This window comes from Pieris rapae, chromosome 19 (assembly GCF_905147795.1).
Source record: "Pieris rapae chromosome 19, ilPieRapa1.1, whole genome shotgun sequence".
Taxonomy (NCBI): Eukaryota; Metazoa; Arthropoda; class Insecta; order Lepidoptera; family Pieridae; genus Pieris; species Pieris rapae.
In genome coordinates this window covers 5,581,549-5,603,353 of record NC_059527.1, presented here as the reverse complement: position 1 = coordinate 5,603,353, position 21,805 = coordinate 5,581,549, and the positions used below count along the sequence as shown (strand labels likewise).

Below are 21,805 nucleotides of genomic sequence, written 5' to 3'. Positions count from 1 at the left end.
CCCATACAAATGGGTAGGCGTTAGAGGGCCAAGCCTGTCGCAAACTGGTTTAGTCTCAAACCCAACGGCTTGTCCATAAAAATGTTCTTCTTAGATGCTAGAAAAAGTTATTAATGTACTGTACGCTACTAATCATTATTTTTTCTACACTACTAATTAGTAGTCTTGGAATACGTTTTGCGCCTATGCGGCATGACAGATGCGTACAACCGACTGTGTATGGCTCTGTAGTCTGTGGTATGGCATATTAGCTAATACTAATAGCTATTAAATAGCTGCTAGATGTAATTGTATAATTTATTAGCATGTTCATTGTAGGATATTAAGTAAATATCTTATTTTAATTAGATGTTTCAAAAATAGTTGAATATGTTACGCAGAAATATTAAAATATATTTTTAGTGTTTTGTCAGATGTCAACGTAAACAATACATACTTAGCGCAGGTTAGTACATACATCCTATATACATATATATGTTCAGTGCTATTCATAGAGTAACTTCTTATATAGGAAATAGAGAGCTATCTTCAAGCATTTTTTGTACTACCGGGTTTGATCAGCGACCTCCTTACGCGCAAGTTGGAACTACTTTACGAGGAAGCGGGAAAATCAAATTTTTAGTTTTTAATAAATTGTTATATTTTTTAGATACTGATTAAAACAAATGCCGCTTCGTATAAAAATGGCAGCATTTGTTTTAAACAGTATCTAAATTTAAAATATTATTGGGAATTGGAGAAGAAATAAAACGTTTATGTTTACAGGATTTATTAGTCAAAGTACATGAACATTGGAAATTCTCATCATCACTACTCTTTAAAATCTAATATTTCGCCAAAAAAAAGCCTTTGCCATTGTTCTCTAACACAGTAGATAAAAAGAATACGAGTTGCTTGTTTTTTAAGTTTATTTTTGATCTTTCAGTGCTTTCATTTTCACTCTTTTCTTCAAATTCCTTAAATCTGAAAACAATATTAAAAGTATTGGTAAGCACTATGGATAATATGAAACTCAGAATATGGCAGTGGATATCGGAAAAAATTCACAAATCATAATGTAATGAATAAACTCAAAAAACTTCTAGACCGATTTCAAAAATTCATTCACTTTTGGAATGATACATTATCCCTGATTAACATATAAGCTATATTTTATTAGGCTATTCCCACAGGAACGGGTTCCACACAGATAAAACCGCGAGGATCCGCTAGTATATAATATTTATGCAACAAGATTGACATTGATGAGTTTACATGTAATACAATTTTTAATTGTTTTCTACGATACAAACAACTCACCAGTCACCACACACTACAAACATGAACTTAGTGTTAAAACAAGAGAACAGAACAGATAGATAACCAACATTTCTATCACCAGTGAATTGAATTAAAAAATATAGTCAATTATATGATAAATGTTTACTTATGACCAATTGGTAATTCTATTACAGGTGTATTTTCGTTCAATTCATCAGAAGCTATAGCTTGAGTTGGAGCCATTCTTTGTTTACCTGACAACATAATTTAAGTATCAGTAACAGTATTTATGAATTAACATAATCAACATGTCGGGTGTTGTATAATTCAATACACTTCATAGCCAATATTGAAAGCTAATACAATGTACTCAATTTAATTTGCAATCTTAATATAAGTATTGACCCTTCTTTACCTTTACCCATCAAATAATATCATGTTTTGATAAGTAAAAAATATTTGATGTGGTAAGAGAATTCCGCCAGGTGACATCTGATTCATACAAATATTTGAAGTCATTTCAAAGATGTGACTCGGTGTTAGTTAGTAAATAGTATAAATGCTTCAATATGATGTTTTGATCTAAAATTTGTGGTATTTAACTATTAAATTAAAATACATACCTGCCATATTAACGGTTGGAATTGATATGTTGGACAGTCTCTCGTAGCGACATTGAAATTTATCTTCGAAATGAGCACTGCATACACGACGATACTTGTAAATATGCTCGAAAGATAATTCAAGTATCTTTCCGCCAACAGCCTTTCTCCAAGCTTCGACACGATCCGGGTCTTTGTTGGGGTTGGTAAATAGATGCAGCACTTTATGCGATGCTGAAAGACACCAACATTAAATTAATTAAAGGAAACAGATTATGAATGGAATTCCTTTCTATACACTGTTTATTTACATACCAACGGACTCAAAACACCCAGGTACACAACACTTTTTATCCGACGACATATCGGAAGTAAATGGAGTCCTGTCTCACAATAAATAACTTAAAGTCTTATAAAACCGGAGGAGCGAACTCAACTCAACGGATTTATGAAAAGAGCACGAATTTAAGGCAAAAAAACACTTAAAAACGCAAACGCACAGTATACACAGCACGGCGTCCATGACACTAACTTTTTTTACAATGTTGCAATACACTTTAAAAAAATCTACCACTATTTTTGTTGATACTTATTAAAACATTTCTTTTTTAGTTTCTGCATCGAAAGTTATGATAAAACTCAGTAAAATTGAGTTTCTTACGCCAACAAGTTAAATAAACTAAAGTAATTCTTGTATAAGAACCAGTAAGCCATTTGTGTTGCTCATTGATTAAAAACTACCAAATTAAGGAAATGTGTAAAAATGGTCACTTCTACCAATTTATAGCCTGACTAAATTAAGAAGGTTACTGTTGAAGATGCATACTATTAATACTTGGAACAATCGTATTTAGACGTATTATGGTACTTTAGTGCCATCTGTATGCGCAAGTTAATAAACTTTTCCTTAATACGCGGCCAAATTAAATAAACATATCACTGGTTAGAGAAGTATATCAAAAGATGACCATCTTTAAAAGTTTTCTTTATATCATTGCAATTCCAAACTTTTTGTACTAAGATTGTAGCCCCTGGTGCTATTAATTATTTCTATTCGAGAAAGAAATTACGACTGTTATGTTGTTTTCGATTTAATATCATAAACGGCCTTAGTACTTGGAGTAAATAGTAAGTATAATTATAATTTTAGTCATATCCATATTCTAATGAAATGGGGTCGATGCTCGCGAATTTCTGTAGCAAAAAATGCCAATTTCAGGTATTAGGTTTTAACATAAAAAGTAAGCAAAAAGTTTTCATTAAAGACTAAAACCTAAAAATATTTTTAATTAATAAGAGAAAATATTTCATTTTATATTGGGGGACTTACGTTATAAACTGATAGGTTTATTACATAGAACCTAGAAATAATATATACTATAAGTATTTTTGCATTCATTATTTGTTTAACTTTTTCAAATATCTAATGATTTCAATATGTCACCATAATCAAATGCATTACAATAATATATATTTTCTAGATGAAACTTTGTATTTAAGAAATCTAATGCTTATGAAATTGACAAAATGATATATGATGATGCTGATATTTAAAATCCGTAAAAAATTATAATTTCTGTACTGTGAAAAAAAAGACTTGTTGAAAAGAAGGGATGCCAATAAATCATTATATAACAGGGTTGTATATAATCTGTTCAGAAAGGCTATAAGCGTGTAAAAAATTACTGATGTTACCTCTGAGGTTTATCTATATGTAATAAAAAATATTAATTTGAAAATTTTGTTAGTCTTATATTTAAAAACTTTTCGACTATGCCCACAATGTGAAAATTATCAAACCATCACAAGGATGTAAGTATTCTACAATAATTTTTTTGAGTAAGTATCAATTTGTTTTTAATAGTAAATGTAACGAGCAAGCAAAATACTATAGCTAGAAATTATCTTTACACTAATTTCATTGCAGTGTAAATGCTCAAGATTCAGAAGATTTGAAGATAGTGAAGTGAAAATTAGTTTATAACCTTACTACGGTTATAAATTTAAAGTGTAGTGAGACAAGATGGACCTTCCTGATTGTCCACCAGGTGCTGAAGGATATGAAGATACTGTGACAGAAGTTCCAAAAAAACTTGGTGTAGAAGGCACTAAGGTAAATATACAAATTTAAAATATTTATATTCATATTGCATTTGAATTAAATGAATTTAAACATTTAGTTACTTTTAGTGAAGTCTACTAGATTTCTTCATATTTCATATTATAGTTTTCTCAAATTTCTTCAATTGTAGAAGATTATCATGTTCTACTAAAAGTGATTTGGTTTGCATGAAACATTAAAAATATCACAATTATTTACATTGTTCTTTTACACTGTTTGTTAGTAGAATATTTATAGAGATTACTATACATATGTTGCAACCATAGTAATTCTAAAAAAAGATCATTTCATTTAGTTATATAAGAATTTGTTATAGTATTAGCAAAAAAGCAAGCAAGATTAAAAGCTCTAATGTTTTTGAGGAATGCTATAGTTGGTTGATGGTTAATAAAGAGTTGGTGTGTTTGTGTAAAGTGTTCAGGTATTCAATGAACATTTATTATTCTATTATTATTAATTTTATTTATTTATTTTACCTATCAATCACTATTTTGAATATTCAAAATTTGTGATTGGCAATCAAGACAATATATTACCAAATTCGAGAGAATAACATCTGACAGTATTTTTGAAAGGACTTTCCCAAATTTACAATATCTAAAATTTTAATATTATGAACCATGCATGTATATTATGAAGACTTGATTTTAAATATTTGATATCTTGTTTCTTGTTCACTGTATTATAATACTATTAATCAGGTAAATATATATTTTTTATTATAATTGGGTAATATAAGACTTGGATTGAAGATTTTTGCCATCTTGGGGACTTGGTATTGGGAAAATTAATAATTTAAATAGTGGTTTAAGTAATTTATATGTTTATGAAAGTAATTTTTTCACATAAAAGTCTATTTTTTTTTAATTTTTCAGGGAACAATAATTTCCTTATATTAGATGTAAAATAATTTGTGAAACAATCAGTAATAGGATAATAGTTTAAAGGTAATAGATTGGTAACTGCATAGTTTCTGACTTGTTTATCCTTTGGGTTTGGAATTTACTAATGTTTAATAATGTGACAACAAGCTTGCTTAAAATAAATTATCATGGAAAATCTCAACCATATCCTGTATGTGATGGATATAGTGTGTGGCAGATGTGTCAGGATATATTCACTTTCAAAGAAAAAACAATTGGCAAAATAACATAATTTGAAAATGTTCTGTTTTCACTATGGTTTACAATCCGATATAAAATGATTATAAAGAATATATATGGTAGATGATACTAACATTGATACAACTCAATATTCATAAAAGTCAATCAACTTTGATATGATTCATTTCTTATAAATTTCCGAAAGGTAAATAATAAAGTGAGTCTCATTAATTAAGCTGGTGTAATTTTTGTTTTTTTTCCACACGCGTTTATTTTCCACGCCACGCCAAATTTGTCCAAATTACGTGCCGATATTTGAACCGGATTTCTGACAACTCAACCCTCAGATTCAGCAAAAACCTATTGGATTTGAGTAACATGTGTCAGCATTTGTTGCTTAGCAAGTTATGACTCTGTTTAATAAAACGTAACTCCAAATCATATAACGAAAAAACTAACTAAACATAGTAAAACAATCGAATAGTTATTTAACGTTTCTCTTTTAAATTGAATCGAATGCTTCTTTCGTCTTGTAACGGAATAAAACGTGAAGGTATTTAATGTATATTACCGTACTCATAATTTTACAACATGTCCTTCGGAAGACAGTCTTGTGTTTGTGCTTGAATATAAGTGGTTCCTGGTGAGTATATTTCAGAAACATAATATTACCCTATAGATAAGAAATAAATATATTGAAGATAAAATTTTGTCGTATTTTATTTTTGATCCCCGAGTGCCTATTGGTTAAGTGAGTGTCAACTGGTCAGCTATTTTTTGAGTATGAAACGATGTTTTAACAGGCTGAACAGGAGTTTTGGGAGCATTTAGAAACTTTGAAGATCAAATTAGAAGATGGGTCAGCTCGTGCTATGTTGGAGCGGCGAGGGCGCGACGGTTGTGGGAATTGGATTTATCTGTGCTTTCCCTGCGCGGCGCAGTGTAGCGGAGAGCAGGTGCTTCAGGTATGACATAGTAGCTATTGTAAATCAAATCAAAAATCATTTATTCATATAGGTAGCATAATGTACACTTATGAACGTCAAAAAAATATATACATTAAATGAATCTAATTTTATATTTACTGCCAGTTATTCTTCTAAAATATGACTAAAAAATCTCTAACTCTGTGTATATTACTGGTACAATTGAAATACCCTACCAATAAGTAGATTGTTAATTTAATATTATTCTTTAGATTACATATGTTTTTTGCAGCTCCACATTGCGGGGAAAAGACATAAGATGAAGCTGTCGCAGAAAACTGTGTGGCCTTTGTCGATATTCCATGAGCATCCTTATATTCTTAATGAAAAAGGCTCCGCGATTAGATCTGGTATTTTTTTATATTTTACATGCTATTTCTGTTTTATATAAACACACAATTTCATTATTTTACCAAACTTGCCAGGAATTAATGAAAATTAACACATATTTATAGTTTCAGAGGCGCTCAAGACCCTTAAAGATGAAAAACCAAAGGAAATATTGGACCCGCTGGAACAAAAATATGGACATTATAGAAATTTACGATGCCACATACAAGACATACTTGATGATACGAAGTAAGTATTATATGATCATAGCTTTAACACGGCGGAAGAGGACAATTAATGTTACTTTATAATAATTTAATGATAAATATTAATGAATTAGTAAACTCAATTGAAAGGTTTGTAGCCTTAACTCCCTGAAGTGGACATAGTTTTGAGTTTCATAGTTACTCATAGATTTTCTCACTCACTTACTTGATAAATAAAGTAAGTGACGATTGCTAAATGACCTGACTACTGACCTACGTGTCACGTGACTGACGTATAATTATGGATTTTCTCCATAAAAAATTTAATGCCTTGTCTTATACAGTTAATTTATCATAGGTACTGTGTTTTATTCCGATTGATCTTCCCATAATTTCGACACAGATTGTTGATGTTAAATTCGTATCTTTGGTTTTTAGGGCTCCGCTGATAGGCGTAGAGTACTTGGTGGAGCACCCGCCTGAGGAATCTCACCATGAGCCGCAGTACATGTGTACGCTTTGCTACAAGCAGGGACACCCAAGGACAATTGTCAACCATCTGACCTGTTACTCGCATCGGATCCATTATCTCGTAATTATTTTTGGGATTTTTAAAGTAGTCTGTACTTTTTTTTTATTTATTTTTTATTGATAAAGATTGCCAACGCTCGGCACACTGATACATTGGTAAAAACAAACCGTTTGCGTTACACAGCATTGATGTAAGCACTATGCAATGTAATATAAAATATATTTTAATATTTTATATATTTAAACCATAAACATACATATCGAGTAGACCACCATTTAAAGAAACAATTAATTTAATGTTTTAAAATTCCATAATACACATATATATGTGTTGGATGCTATGTGTATATATATATATATAACATCCAACAATAAGTCACAAGCCGCAGTGCCGCACGCACTAATTTCAAGTTGTCTACGCGCACGCACACGTGGAACGAACAATAGATGTTGTGGTTGCGTACGAGTCTAACATTTTGATAAAATTTCAATAAAATTAATTTCGAAATGTAAATATAACACTGTTTATTTTTATGTTTAATTCATAAAGTATAATATAAGCTACATACTGATGCGATCCTTTGGGTGTGGGGCGCTGGCAGAAGCAATATATGTAAAAATGAAAACGTATATACCTTATATGAAATTCATTTATTAGAACTATTCTTGTTAGTATATTTATGTACTATTAAATAAAAATAGGCAGCATTTATGCAGGTTATAATAAAAAGTGATGATGAAGTGTTAAAGAATCGAATACAATATTATATTTGTCTCTTTCTTTCAAATGAGTGTATGCCCTATGATAGATAGAGACAGTCTCTAGAGAGCGTAATATCAATATTTCAGAGCAAACATTTCCCAAAAGCGCACAAGGCGTTGCTGCCTTACCGCAATCAGAAATGTAGTCGCACTGGTCAGATGATGGTCATGAATCGTCTCGTTCAATGCATTGAAATGAAGTATGGACGTATGAAACCCGTCAATTTTCAGAAGGACGAATATCAACGGAATAAGTAAGTTTTAATCTAGTAATTCATTTTTAAGTTTAGTTTAGTTATTTTTTAACGTACTTCTTAGACCTATTATTATTTTTATTTTTTGTATGCGTAACATAGAAAGTGTTTAGAGGAGTTAGTCGGATTAATACCTGCAGCTGAGTGTCAGAGAGACATCATCGAATGTCAAGGGAGGAGAATTCGAAATTCCACCCGTATCACCTCAACCTTCGTTTTTTACATCAGTTTCGTTTTTATGGAACCAGATGCCGACTGAAGTATTTCCGAACCAATTCGACTTAGGGTCCTTGAAGAAAAGAGCGTAACAAATAATAAAAAGTCGCCAACGTACTTGCAATCCTTCTGGCAATATACCAGAGACTTAACATTAGATGAGCGTTCTTCTCGTTTGCTCCCTCTTTATATAAAAAAGCGTACACGTACGCGGTGGTGTCAGATTTTTGTTTGAAATGTCGTACAATAGATATATAGATCTGTATATTAGAAGTATTCTTTAACAGAGAAGAAATTGGGCGATGGATATGTTCTGGGAAACATTTCACTGAGGCTGATGGATGCACGTTTGAAGAGGTCATTGACGCTGACCTGATATCCAACTTAGCCTTGTTAGGTAAGTCATCTAGGATATCTCAACTATGGTGGTGTGGACCACTATTATTTATTTATTTATATTGTACTCCTATAGCTAACACAAAATACATATAATAGCAAACAAATACACCGAGAACATAGCCACAGATGGAATACATGATACATTATAATACAAAGATTTACAAAAGGGAACAAACAAAGTATTTAATACAATTAACTGATTAAATTTAATTAAACAAGCCTAAATTGGTTGTGTTGTGTAATGGTGTAAAGTGTGGGTGTGTACGTGATGGTGTGTATGTGGGTCGTGCTTATGATGTAGATGATTTTGCGCTATGTATGTTCTTAATACTATGTGGACCAATTGACCACTGAAGTATTTCCGAACCAATTTGATTCAGGGTAGTTTCCATTTCCTAAAAGGCTGGCAATTTTCACGCGAGCTCTCTAAAATTGAGAGTTTATCGAAAAAAAAACTTACTTCCTATATAACTCAACCAGTCTTACTTTTTCTTCGGCTATTTGAATAGCGGTAAATATATGTTAAGTTATACAAATGAAAATGTTTTTTTTAGAGAGCAAGGAGCCTTCGCCGCCCATCGTAGCTGCCCCTTCGAAGCCGAAAATTAAGGTATATATTGCTAATGCTTTTATCAAAATTAATAACAAATCATTAGATAGATTAGATAGTGATATGCATTGTGCCTTACCGATAGGCTATTTGACTGTGTGAAATATTGGGTATGTAGATAGTGTTATTGCGAGTTGTAACACAAAGCATGGTTCGGTGGCTGTCGAAACATAATTTTATCCTAAAATAAAAGGTCATAGTACATACCTCTCTTCTAGTACCGTTTAGGGTATTAAATAAAACAACACAAATTACGTTACAAATCTTATTTTTTTAATTTAATTTCGACAAATTTAGAGATAGACTTATTTAAGCAAATCATGATCTGAATAATATATGCAACAAAGTAAGACAAAATACCTACTTGTTTTTGCGATTTAACGTGACGAAATCGACTTTTTGATTTTTATGGTGCAAGATACGATGATTTGAGATTACGCTGCAATGTAAATTAATATTTTTTTATTATGGTTACGGGTTTTGTTGTGTTTGTTTTGTTCCTGCGTACCCAGAAGCGGGGGGCCCCCAAATTCGTGGGGCCCGTAGCAACAGTTACTCTTGCTACGTGGCTAATCCGGCATTGCTCGCTTCGAGCATCCTTAACAAGAAGATAGGTAGTAGAAACCTGTTTGGAAGTCTAAATATCTTATTATCATACGTGTCAACGATTAATCACCTTTTTTAAAGTTGGTTTGTAATTATATATTTTTTCCAGATTAAACCTATTGGTCTACCAGCAGAGCAACTATCGGATATCAGTGACGACGATGAAATCCGCAAAAATGAGATTAATAGGTATTTTATTGACATACAAAGATACTTTTAATTGAAACCGTTTCTACAGCACGTTCAAACGTAGATGATAAATATACATTTTTATAAAAGAAAATCTAACAAAATCTCTTAGCAATTCCTAAATATATTTATATTTTTATTACATTTGTAGAAAAGTGAACGATATATATGGACATAATCATTAGCGTGCTCAGCTGGCGTCATGTGGGTATAGTACGAGCACGAAAGACACGAATTATCGTACAATATTTTATTTAGATATGCCGCATTTACATTCAGCCGTAATCCCACACACTCGTCCTGGCCACTTCCCAGCTCACTACGGCTGTATGTAAATGAGGTGATACATTCCTTCTAAGACGCGTTCAAGTATTACGTCACGAATTGGGGGGGGGGGGGGGGGGGCAAGAGTCTCCAAAATTGCATAACGGAATAAATAAGACTTTTGGCCCTCGATTTTTTTGGGTCTAAGGCAATCCTCCTTACTCACCGATCGAGCGAATGCGAAGTCGCACTATGAAGCCACCAGGCGAAGACTACACTGAATACTAAATCAATACTGCCTTGCGTTCTCCGTACGCACTGTTAAAATTTAATATCGCGTTTCGACACTTGATGCATTTGCGCTTTGATTGGTCGTAACAATTTTTTTTAAACGACTAAAATAATAATTTGAATAAATTAATGATTCTTAAAAGCAATGGAAGAAATCTTAATTAATCAACAGAGAAATTACGGGTCAATCATAAACATTTCCTCATGAACCTAGCATTATCTGTCGTGTATATAACCGGTAACCATAAGATATTTAAGCTATAAACAGGAATAATGTAATTTTACAGGAATGTACAAGAAATGCCTCCGGAGGAGTATTATAGCAAAAAGTACGACACAAACTCTCATGTCTTGACAAAAGAGAAGGTGAGTTTTTTTAATAGCTTATATAGAAAGAAAGCAAAAAAGAGAACAGAGCGATAGAAGAAAGAAAGCTTTTCATTCGGCGATGCTTTCAGATGTCGATAATTTTGAATTCTATCAAAAATTATTTTATATTCCTCTAGTTATATCAAATCGCACTTTCCTAGAGATAACTTTTGTGGCGGTTGTTGAAGGGATGTTCTAATAAATGAAACAATGTTTGAAGCTAGGTGACAATTGACTTCGAATTTGAATGGACACATTTAAAAAAGAGCTTATCACATAAAGGAGTATGTAATGTGTAAATAACATAATTAATGATTATTTACTATATATTATGTATGTATGTTCATTTTTGGAATCGAGAATGTTATATTACAATTAATGAATCTTGTGAAAAACTAAAGGGCTAATTTATTATTACCAAAGTTGACGTTTTACAATTTATTTTATGACAATTATTTTGTATATATATGTAACTTAACTAATGTTAAGTTACATAACTCTTTCAGAAAGGTTTTTCTCTTTCTATGATCCGAACTGGGAAGCGGTCACCGCCCGTCAAAAGTGTAATTGGGTTGGCTAAGAATACCTGAGCCAGATTTATTGATAAATGGCCTAACCAGTTGGTTATTGTATAGCCTAACGTTAACCTACATAAAAAGTAAATTTAACAACTTCTATATGCATCTGCGTTCCTAAACAGGACAAGTCCGCTGACATTTAAATAAACCAGGGAATAGAAAAAGAAATTGTACTGAAAAAATGTTATGATACGCATTGCTTTCGAGTTATTTTATAACAAGAACCATTTTTTTTAATAGAGACAACGACCAGGCAATTTGGAGTTTAAGGTCAAACGCGCAAAGGAAATGAGCCTAAAATTAGAAACCACAGCGAAGAGAATGCTTGCCTATCATGAGAAGAATCCAGAAAAACATCCCCTATACCCTGAGGAGTGGAAGAAATTCTGGAATAGACGGTACAAGGAATTGCAGGCTGGTGGGTTGATTTTTTATTCATACACAAATTGTTTAATAAAATCATTTATGTAAATGAAACTGCACTTTTCAATGGATTTGTGTGTTGTTGTTGGGTTCTGTACGGTAGTTGTCCTAGGAAGATGCCTTTTTGTTGTAGATTTGCTTTCAGATTTTATTCAATAATACTCCAATGTAATACTCCATTTTAATTTCTAAAGATGCAAAGATTTTCGACTGTCTTTAACTGTTAAATAATAAACTGACATGGCCCTATAGAGAATACCAAATTAAATACGTTAAGATTAGTTTGGTTAAAATGTATACATTATTTTTTCATTTCATTTATTAGCATTTGTTTATTTGAAAATCCTTTATATGTAAGACATACTGGTTATATTTAAACCTCAATATTGTCTAATAGAGGGAAAAGACACATCAAAGCACGACTTCAAACCCGAATGGATAAAATTCTGGACGGTTCGTATGAAGGAGCTTCATGACCAAGAACTGCGCGTGGCCGTGCATGAGATCTACCGGAAATTCAGCCTTGCCACACCTAATAACGTTCCGTCTAAGGAGGTATATTTTTTAAGTCTGATATCACTTATTACTTATCTGAAATATTGTCTTGATATTCAAATATTCTGTGCTTATTTTATAGTGCTATAACACAGCGACGCGGTTTGGTTATTTAATTTAAATATGTATTAAGAATAATAAAAATAAATATTAAATTTAAAGGATCAATAATCATATACTCTTTGTTATCTACTCTTGTCAAAAAATGGCGTCCAATCACTGACTTTGCAAATAATTTTCTCTTTCCGGAGACTACATGTTTGAGTATACGAATTCGCCATTGTTCTAAAGAGTGGTTACCAAATTTTTAATAGCCTAATTGAATATAGGATTAACAAGACGCTCTGTCCAGTAAAAATGAAGACAAAGCAAATATCGGAAGAAAAACTATGTAATTTTTGAGACTTTAACGATATCACTTACCCTTAACGCCTATTAGCCTTGTTTACTTAAAAGGAAACAAAATATTAATTCATTTTTAAAAAACTTCTAGGATCGCAGACGTCGCTCAGTGGAAATGAAACGTTCCCTCTCACCGCAGAATAGAAGGCGCTCACCCGAGTATAAGAAAGTAGTCCGGCTACATTCGCCCGACCGTAGAATATCACTTGACAGAAGAGTATCACCTAACAGGAAAAGGTCGTCCGAAAGGAGAAGGTCACCAGAAAGGCGAAGGACACCAGATAGGCGAAGGTCTCCCGAAAGAAGAAGATCGCCTGAGAGGAGACGTTCACCAGAACGTAGAAGGTCACCCGATCGTTTAAGACGTTCAGTGCCAAGACCATTTATGGAATCTAAGTACAAGATTGATCGCCGACCCATTGTTGCTGTTACTGAGCTGAGGTATGCATATCTTGATTACATATAATATAACTCACACTCAAACTGTATTCAGATTTTTTAATTCTGTAGAATTCTGACAGCTTTCATTTTTTGACATGTCAGAGATGGCTAACCTTTTTGGCTGACATTTTTCAATTTCCATACGTCTGAATATCTGAGTTTAAACATACATTTTATTTCTTAGTCAATGCGGTCCAATATTCCATAAATTTACGTGCGGTACTCCACATTAAAAGTTTTTTAATGGCGAGTGATAATTATGTCCATTTTCATCACAAAACAGGAAAAAAACGCATAAACAAAGGTTTTTTTTTAAGTTTGACTTAGCCTACTAAGGCAGTAATGCCAGGTAAAGAAATAAAATAAAGTAATTAAAGTTTATCCGATATATTGTTCGTGATATTGAAATATTTGTTATTTTTGTATTAAGTCACTCAAGTAAATATTGAGATTTACTTTTTCTATGTGAAACAAAAAATACGTAGCATGGTTAATTTTTCGGTGGAGAACTTTTTTATTCCACTTATGTCCAGACACTTATACCCAGTTGTGAGTCTTATTAAAGACTGGCGAAGAGTTTATTGCCAGTTCTTCTCTTCCAATCTACGCCCTTGATTTGAGAACTGGCAGTAAATGTAAAATTAGAAGTTTGTATTTCTTTTTGACGTTCATGTGTATACTTCTTGTTACTTAAATGAATGATTTGATTCGAATGTAAGCGCGTGTTTCCATTGTGTAAACCACTGGAAGCGGACTTAACGTTGGCTTTTCATTATGATGCATGCCATGCGGTCCAATATGTAATAGTTACCGCTTCGTACAAGCATCTAGTAAAACAAAATAATTGGGAAATAAAAAATTCGTGACGAAAATTTTCAATGTTTATAAATTATAAGTCAATCTATCAATGCAAAAAAAAAACTAGAAGAATGGCTAAAAACGTGAAAATATAATGAAGTAGAAGACTTGTTTCTTAATATAAAGTAATAAAATTAGGTTTTTAATTTTTTCTTTTTCAATTTCTTACTTCAGACTTAATAATAATATATTGTTGTAATTTAATATAAAAATACAATCTTTATAATAAATATTAGTTTCCATACTAAACAACGACACTAACTTCATCTCATATCCAAGTTCACTCATTCACAAGATTTGAAATAAAACTATTTTGTCGAATTTCACACTTACACCAATCTAACTAACTACAACAATTTCAATTTGATTCCACCTCCATTTGGTTAAATGACCAATTTCTTGATGACACTGGAAGAAACTAGCGTTTAAGGTACAGGCTAGGCCTAGTTTAAACGCTAGTGCTCATAGATGTATATTATATACAAGGTTGAACACAATGAATGTTGTAATATATGTAATGTAGTATTTGTTTTTGGGTCAAATAAAGAAACTTTTTATTTATTTATTTATTTTTATAAGTGTACATATATTTTTTTAACTTGACTATTGCAGAGCTAAAGAGCGCTCAATATCCCCTCCACCTCGTCGCTCACCTCTGAGATCACTGCGCACGCGATCTCGGAGCCCGATAAAAAGGTACTAATACCTGATGGTAATATCGATAAATCATGGTAACTATAACAAACTCATATTTAACATATTATTAGGTAGTTAATTGCTATATCCTTTTTCTAGATAGACTTGTAAAAAATTATCAGTATTATTATTTTTTTTGATAACTAAAAGGAACGCTAGCCCTGCTAAATGTCGAAATAAAATTGATGGAATAAATACGTTATAAACCATAAATTGATATATTGTGTGTGTATATATATATTGATACGAATAATTAGTATTCTTTGCTCACCTCAAACCATTTATCGCTAGAAGATCATTCCATTTATTTATAAGTTAATAAACATATTTAATTGTTATATAAATACAAGTCGCAATACAGGTATTTACATAAAAGGTCGCGAAGCCCCAGCCGCAGTACCTGGCATAGCAGAGGAAGTCCTTTGTCCCAAAGAGGACACCTCAGTACTGCGTCCTCCTCAGCAAGAAACCCCAGTCCCACTACATCGAATGTGGAACCTTCTATGCAGACCGTACTCATCTCGGATGATGAGCTACAAGGGTGATTATATAAATAAATTTTATTCTAGCAAATATCACAATTAACATAACGATGATGTAAAATAATGATAAAATAGGACTGCCCAACGTATACATACGTTGCGCGTACAGTGGATGTTAAAATTAATTAGGATTTATGAATCCCTTTTTTTTGCATGGAAATATCGGTTAACATATTGTTTTAACTTATGTTATGGACAAAATTTCCATAAACTATCATTGTTATTAATTTTAAATAAACTATTATATTATTAATTTATACAATTTTTAAACAGATTTCATTATATCTCTTTCACCTTTTAAGTTGAATTAGATGAATTCAATGAAAGTGTTTATTTTTGTCATAATTTGAGTAAGACCATTCCATTTTCTTAAAAAAATCTTTATATTTTACCAAATTATGCTTACGACATACAATGTATACTTCTGGGTTTTAGCTCCAAATTAATAGGCTATTTGTTAATAATTTTTGTACTTTAATTCAGTAAAAATACAAATAAGTTACATAACTCGCATAGACAGTGTCAAAAGTATGGTCACATCAAAGTATTTTCACTATGGTTGACCCTTGGAGAGGCAGAGACGTTTGGCTATATTTTATTTGTTTCTGATATTTCAGTGGAACCTCTCCATGGGATTCTGGTGATTCGCTCGGGTCATTACCAGATATGCGTTCGCCGCCTTCACGGTCTAGGGGCGATAGTCATTCTTCACGCATGTCACATGCACGGCATACTAGCCAAGACTACAAGGTAATATAGAAATACTTTATTAAACTTGCTTACAATGTTCACAATTGGTCGCGTCTTTGTAAATGAAATAATGAATATTATAAATTAAACAAGAATAATAAGTACGTATTTCAGCTAATTTCATGACGCTCACACTGTTTACTTCGCTGCATAGCAATAGCACATCGACGATCAAGCGACTTACTCTGTCTCCCTCCTACTTTCAATCATTCCTCATCTTTCTTTCTCTCTCCCACTTGCGTTGGAATATTGGATAATACTCGTTGCTAACGCTCGCGCTGGCCTGTAACAGGTATACTACGCGGTTGCGTTCGAATGCCACGTATTCACTCTCGCTGTCTCTTTCTATTTCTTTTCCATGGTAGCGTTAAACGTTTAACGCAACCTTGGAACTCGCATTAGAAGTTTCACTTGATGATGAATTACCATTGTTTCGAGTTGGAACTACATGAAAACTCAATAATATTGCATTGTTTAGGGACTGCAAAAACTCTGAACATTATATACATAAATACCAAAAATGGAACATAAAACGCACATTTGTTATTAGTGTTACTGCATTTGGAATTAGTAAAAACATACGCCATCGATTTTTAGGTCAAATCCAGTTTTTTGACGTACGTTCTACCTTAGTCAACGGATAAGAGGTTTCTGTCACTGAAAACAACAATAAAATAATAACTGGATTAGGTGAAATCACCTTTTACAAGCATAATATATTTGTTTTCATATTTCAGGAATTGACGAATTCAGCAGATAATATAGTGGCGACGTTGCGTATGCTTGTGGCGTTGGAGGACCATCTTGGGAGTATGGGGCCTAAAGTCGTGGACTTATTAGCCGAAGCCATACGTATGGAGAAGGTAATTAATTGAATTCGGCTAACATTCTTGTTTTTATTACTTCTATCTTATTATTTTGTTTAATTAAAATAAGTATACATTTTTATTTGTTGATGTTTTTTATATTTTCGAAAGATTGGTGATGTTAAACTATATCTTATATTGGAACAGGTCTTTGTCTGTGATAAATGAAATATCGCTTTTTTTTAATTTCCTTTGAGTATTTGTTGCGTACTATTTTCCAAAGAAGGAATCTAGGTGTACTTAAATACAAATTTATAATAACGAAACAAAATGTCTTTAAACTTTAAACGTTAGGTTAAACTTTAACGTAACTTAAAACTTAGGTTATTTTTATTGGTCATCTGTCAAATTTGTAATCCAATCTGGTCGAAACGACGATGTGGTCGTTTAGTTATAGATAGCTATATGATTTGAAGTTTTGTTAAATGCGCAGTTAAATAATTAAACTGGTTAATTCGAGAACTCAATTTTCTGTATAAATTTTTTATTTTAACATAATATTTTAATTTCTAGGAAAAAGCGAATTCATCCGAAGAGCTCTTAGACCGAGAGACCGCAGTGGTCCTAATAGAGACGGCGAAGGAGAAACTGAAGGGGGGTTTGCAGGCTGGGCTGGTCCCACCGGCTGCGACCTCCGCAGTCAGGGCGGCCGTCGTTCGTGCGGCCGCTACTCTTCATGCTGCTGATAAACGTACGCGGGCTAGGCAAAGGGTAACATCACTTATCTTATATCTTTAAAGGAGCAATTATATATATAATTTATAATTATATATATATATATAATTGGAATCTCGGGATCGGCTCCAACGATTTTCATGACATTTAGTATACGGGGGGTTTCGGGGGCAATAAATCGATCTAGCTAGGAATAAATGATAGAAAATAACAAAAAGTTGGTGTTTGAGAAGTCCCAATTCATACTGAAAAATGTATCTTCCTGACATCTATCGGCGAATAATAATACTATTTTTTTTTATTGCTTTAAGGACACAACAACACTAAAGCTATTCCAGCATATATAATCCATATTGTTCATATTTCATCATTTTATTAGTATGTAATTCGTACTTATATATAATTTCCAAAAACACAATTTATAAAAAAATAAAAATACGGAGCAAAGCTCGGCCATCCAGGTACTGTATTATAAATTGTCTTAAATTATTTTCTAATACTGTTTACATGATATATACGAAGCTTTAACTGTGGATTTAGGAAGTGGCGTGTTTTTATACGGATACTAGATAGAAATTTAGAAAAATATAACCTTTTTCAGACGTGCAATACTAAAATCGAAGTTCATGCTACGGATGTTTTACCTTTTTAAACGAGGGCGTATTATATGTATTAATATTTATCTAAATTAATTTGTAAATTGTACTATGAAATTAGTGAGATTAATTGGAATTTGCCCTTTTTTGGTTTATCACAAAAACCGTAGGCGATATTAAAACAACTCAAATTCTATAATATGGTAATATAATAAGTAACTGTAAAATTAATTAATGTAATATAAAAGTCCCATAGTGTTGTAACGCCAGGTGGATCTATATCGACCTTCTCATTAATATTTTAGCAAGAAAGCAATAAGCCAACGAGTAGCAAAGCAAGTATAGTCCCAGTAGCGGGTGTCGGTGAAGTAGACCGGGAAGAGATCGCCCAACAGATGGCCGCCGCACTCATTGCTCAAGGGAAGACAGATGTCTCTTCGGAAGAGTTGGCTCAACTCGTTGATGCTGTGGTGAGTCTTGATTTTTAATATTAATCGAACAAATAACTACAAAAGAATTACAATAAAAAATGTGAGCTGTCACGGGACGCCTGGCAGATGTGAAACATCGACATTATTTTGTTAAAGTAATATGCAGAAAAGAACAGAATGTGATAGGAACTAAATATGTCATAATGATAAAATCAAATATTACGATTTTTTTCCAGATAACGATGAATATTTGTTGAATAAACATTATTTTCATTAAATATTTTTAATGTGAAATTTACTACTGCATTTAGACTGTATATCTTATAGCGTGGCGGTGCGTCGCCACGGCATGCGTCGCCACGCCAGTAATCGGTTTTACGTGCGGCTATAGATGTTTCACATCAAAAATATTCAAAAAGCATTGGTTTCAATTTTATTACAAGTATTTGTGAATAAAAATAAACAAACATGTTTTCTATTACAACATAATCTCTGACATATATACTCGCAGGATTCTAAACGAGAGATAAATTGTTTTATTTTACGCCCACATGTGCGCTCTGATTGGTCGATTAAGTCACTAACCTTACCTATCCGTAGAATCTTACGAATGGATATCCGTTAGTTTATAAATTGACCACGAGACGTCGCCAAAATTCCTAGGAAATTTATAGATTTGCAGATTTTGTTATATTCCGGTGACATATATACTCAGTATTCTACGCCTTCTGGGTGAAAATTGTTCAATTATTAATGGATATTTATTTACATTAGATATTGTGATAGCCTTTTAAAATATTATGATCTATGTTCAGGTCGGTATGGCCGAGGCGAAGAAAAGGGAGGCGAAGCTCAAGGAGCAAGTGAAAGCCATTGAATCCAACAAGAAAACGGAAGGGAGCGACGCTGCCGCCGCTTCCGCCTTACAAATGCTTCAGTCTGCTTATGATGATAAGAGGTAAGGATTAATTATTAATAACTTTTAATTGTCTTTGACAAATAACATTTAATGAAGGTATACGAAATATAATAAAAAAAATACTGTTTTTACTATGTATGGAAGGGGTGATACGGTCAATACAAATTTCGCGATCCAATGTAACTATACCTGTCTCGATATATTTTGTAGTAGACGTTTTTCGTAATAATATCTAATTATTTGAATATATATAATATTTTGTAAAAGAATTTCTGTCTCGGAATACATACAATACAATAAATAACTATTATCTATTTTGCACCCAAATGTCTTATGTTTCGCCTGATTACAGAAAGTAAAATGTAGTGTTAAACATAGAATGCAATACACATGACGCACACGATGCATGGGTTTAACAGATAAACAAAGTAATATCATCAAGAAAAATGAAATTCACAGTTTTACATTTAATTCGCAATTTAAGCCCAATTTTCTCGTAATTTAAAAGTACAAAAAATCGTTTATTTATAGATAAACGATTAAAGACCGCGTGAATAATATTTGCACGCAATATCACGCAAATACAATATCTAGGTGAAATGAAGTACTTAACTTATGTAAGCGGTTAATTTGAAAAATGACGTATTCGTTACGATTATTTTTTTTTATTAGATCAGCCACTAACGACCTCCCGGACGCAATGGACGGCCTCTCAGACTCGGACCTTGAGACTCTACTCAAGAACTTCAACGAACTCTCAGCTGAAGAACAGCACAGTTTAATAGCGTATTTGAAGAAGCTAGAAGCGCGCGAACCGGTAAGAGTTGAGCGTTTGAGACAATACGTCAGCGCAGATGCGGAGACAGCGGCTGTTTCGGAGTCTCTGCCAACGAGACAACCAGAGAGAGTAGACGTTAAGCCTGTCGCCATTGATAGCGATGACGATGATTACACCGTTGATGAGGTAAGATGTCAAATTCTCTCATTTGTACATATACTTGCTTACTTTATTTAATTAACATTGAATAATCTTGCTTTTCTAGGTATTCCAATCGGCAACACAAAAAGTCAAAGAAGATCAGATGCGACAAGAGATGGAGATAGTCAAGAAATCGTTAGAAAACAAGGCCCCCCCGGAAGCAGAGAGTCCAAAGGCTGCCCCTCCCCTTTTCGACTTCGCGAAGAATATTTCTTCCGCCTCAGATCTTCTCGCTCTAGTGCAAGCCTCCATCAAATCCAGTTCGGCTCATCCTGCACAAGTAGCGGATGTCACTCCCACAACATCATTCCAACCGAGATCCTTTGGAGACCCCCAAGAAAACATCGAGCAGAGGAATCCGCAGCCCGACTTCCCTAACCAGATACCATCGCTCGGCATACCCTCGTTCAACTCGGAGCACAACTTTAGGGATCCTTACAATAGTGGACATCAGCAGAACCCATATCAAACTCCGAACGTGTACAACCAAACTCAGAATTTCAATGCGCCTTTAGGGAACCAAAATAACTTTAACCCGGAACCGAATAACTCGCAATACGGTCAGAATAATTATGAACCTCCTGGGAATTTCAATAATCAGGGTCCCCGACATTTAATGAACGGTGGGAAACAGCACAATCATAATTTTAGGCAGCGGGGTCCGCAATATGGCAATCGGCCTTTTGGAAATTTTGAGCAAAACAACTTCAGAGGCCGAGGCAGAGGTGGAAGAGGTCGCGGGAGGGGTTATTATTAAATATTTGATTTGTGTATTATGGTTTGAATAATAAATAATATAGGAAGTTTTAGCAAGGTCATTTATTAATGTCTAACCTATATGATTGGAGGTGTTCATCTCCAGTTGATATGAACACGCCGTTCATTATTTTTATACCTGCATATGATTTAATGTAATTCAGTCGCCCGTGGGCATAAAAATCCCCAAAAATATTATAATTATTGATAATTTTCAACTATCTGTAAATAAATCTTA

At 33.0% G+C, this 21,805-nt stretch overlaps 2 protein-coding genes across 6 annotated transcripts; one reads left to right on the top strand and one right to left on the bottom strand.

The window, feature by feature from the left end:
• Nucleotides 1-220: 220 nt before the first annotated feature.
• LOC110995280 (uncharacterized protein CG7065) lies at nucleotides 221-21,620 on the top strand. Of its 5 annotated transcripts, none has more exons than XM_022262361.2 (23): nucleotides 221-445; nucleotides 3,790-3,975; nucleotides 5,891-6,052; nucleotides 6,306-6,423; nucleotides 6,529-6,652; nucleotides 7,048-7,201; nucleotides 7,990-8,156; nucleotides 8,660-8,769; nucleotides 9,326-9,381; nucleotides 10,097-10,176; nucleotides 11,019-11,097; nucleotides 11,919-12,096; nucleotides 12,499-12,656; nucleotides 13,150-13,499; nucleotides 14,970-15,053; nucleotides 15,430-15,594; nucleotides 16,213-16,345; nucleotides 17,083-17,208; nucleotides 17,725-17,922; nucleotides 18,788-18,952; nucleotides 19,729-19,871; nucleotides 20,505-20,796; nucleotides 20,876-21,620. In XM_022262361.2, exons 2-23 carry the CDS (start codon nucleotides 3,886-3,888, stop codon nucleotides 21,566-21,568), a joined length of 3,825 nt encoding a protein of 1,274 aa, XP_022118053.2. In that variant the 5' UTR covers nucleotides 221-445; nucleotides 3,790-3,885; the 3' UTR covers nucleotides 21,569-21,620. The 5 variants fall into 5 exon arrangements, with proteins under 5 accessions (XP_022118053.2, XP_022118051.2, XP_022118054.2 ...); XM_022262359.2 differs by having other exon boundaries at nucleotides 15,415-15,594; XM_022262360.2 differs by lacking the exon at nucleotides 221-445 and adding an exon at nucleotides 2,897-2,990 and having other exon boundaries at nucleotides 15,415-15,594.
• On the bottom strand, nucleotides 908-2,419 carry LOC111002073. The gene is made up of 4 exons (XM_045632476.1): nucleotides 2,178-2,419; nucleotides 1,884-2,096; nucleotides 1,431-1,514; nucleotides 908-963 (listed from the first exon to the last, which is right to left on the bottom strand). Exons 1-4 carry the CDS (start codon nucleotides 2,224-2,226, stop codon nucleotides 908-910), a joined length of 402 nt encoding a protein of 133 aa, XP_045488432.1. The 5' UTR covers nucleotides 2,227-2,419.
• Nucleotides 21,621-21,805: the final 185 nt, after the last annotated feature.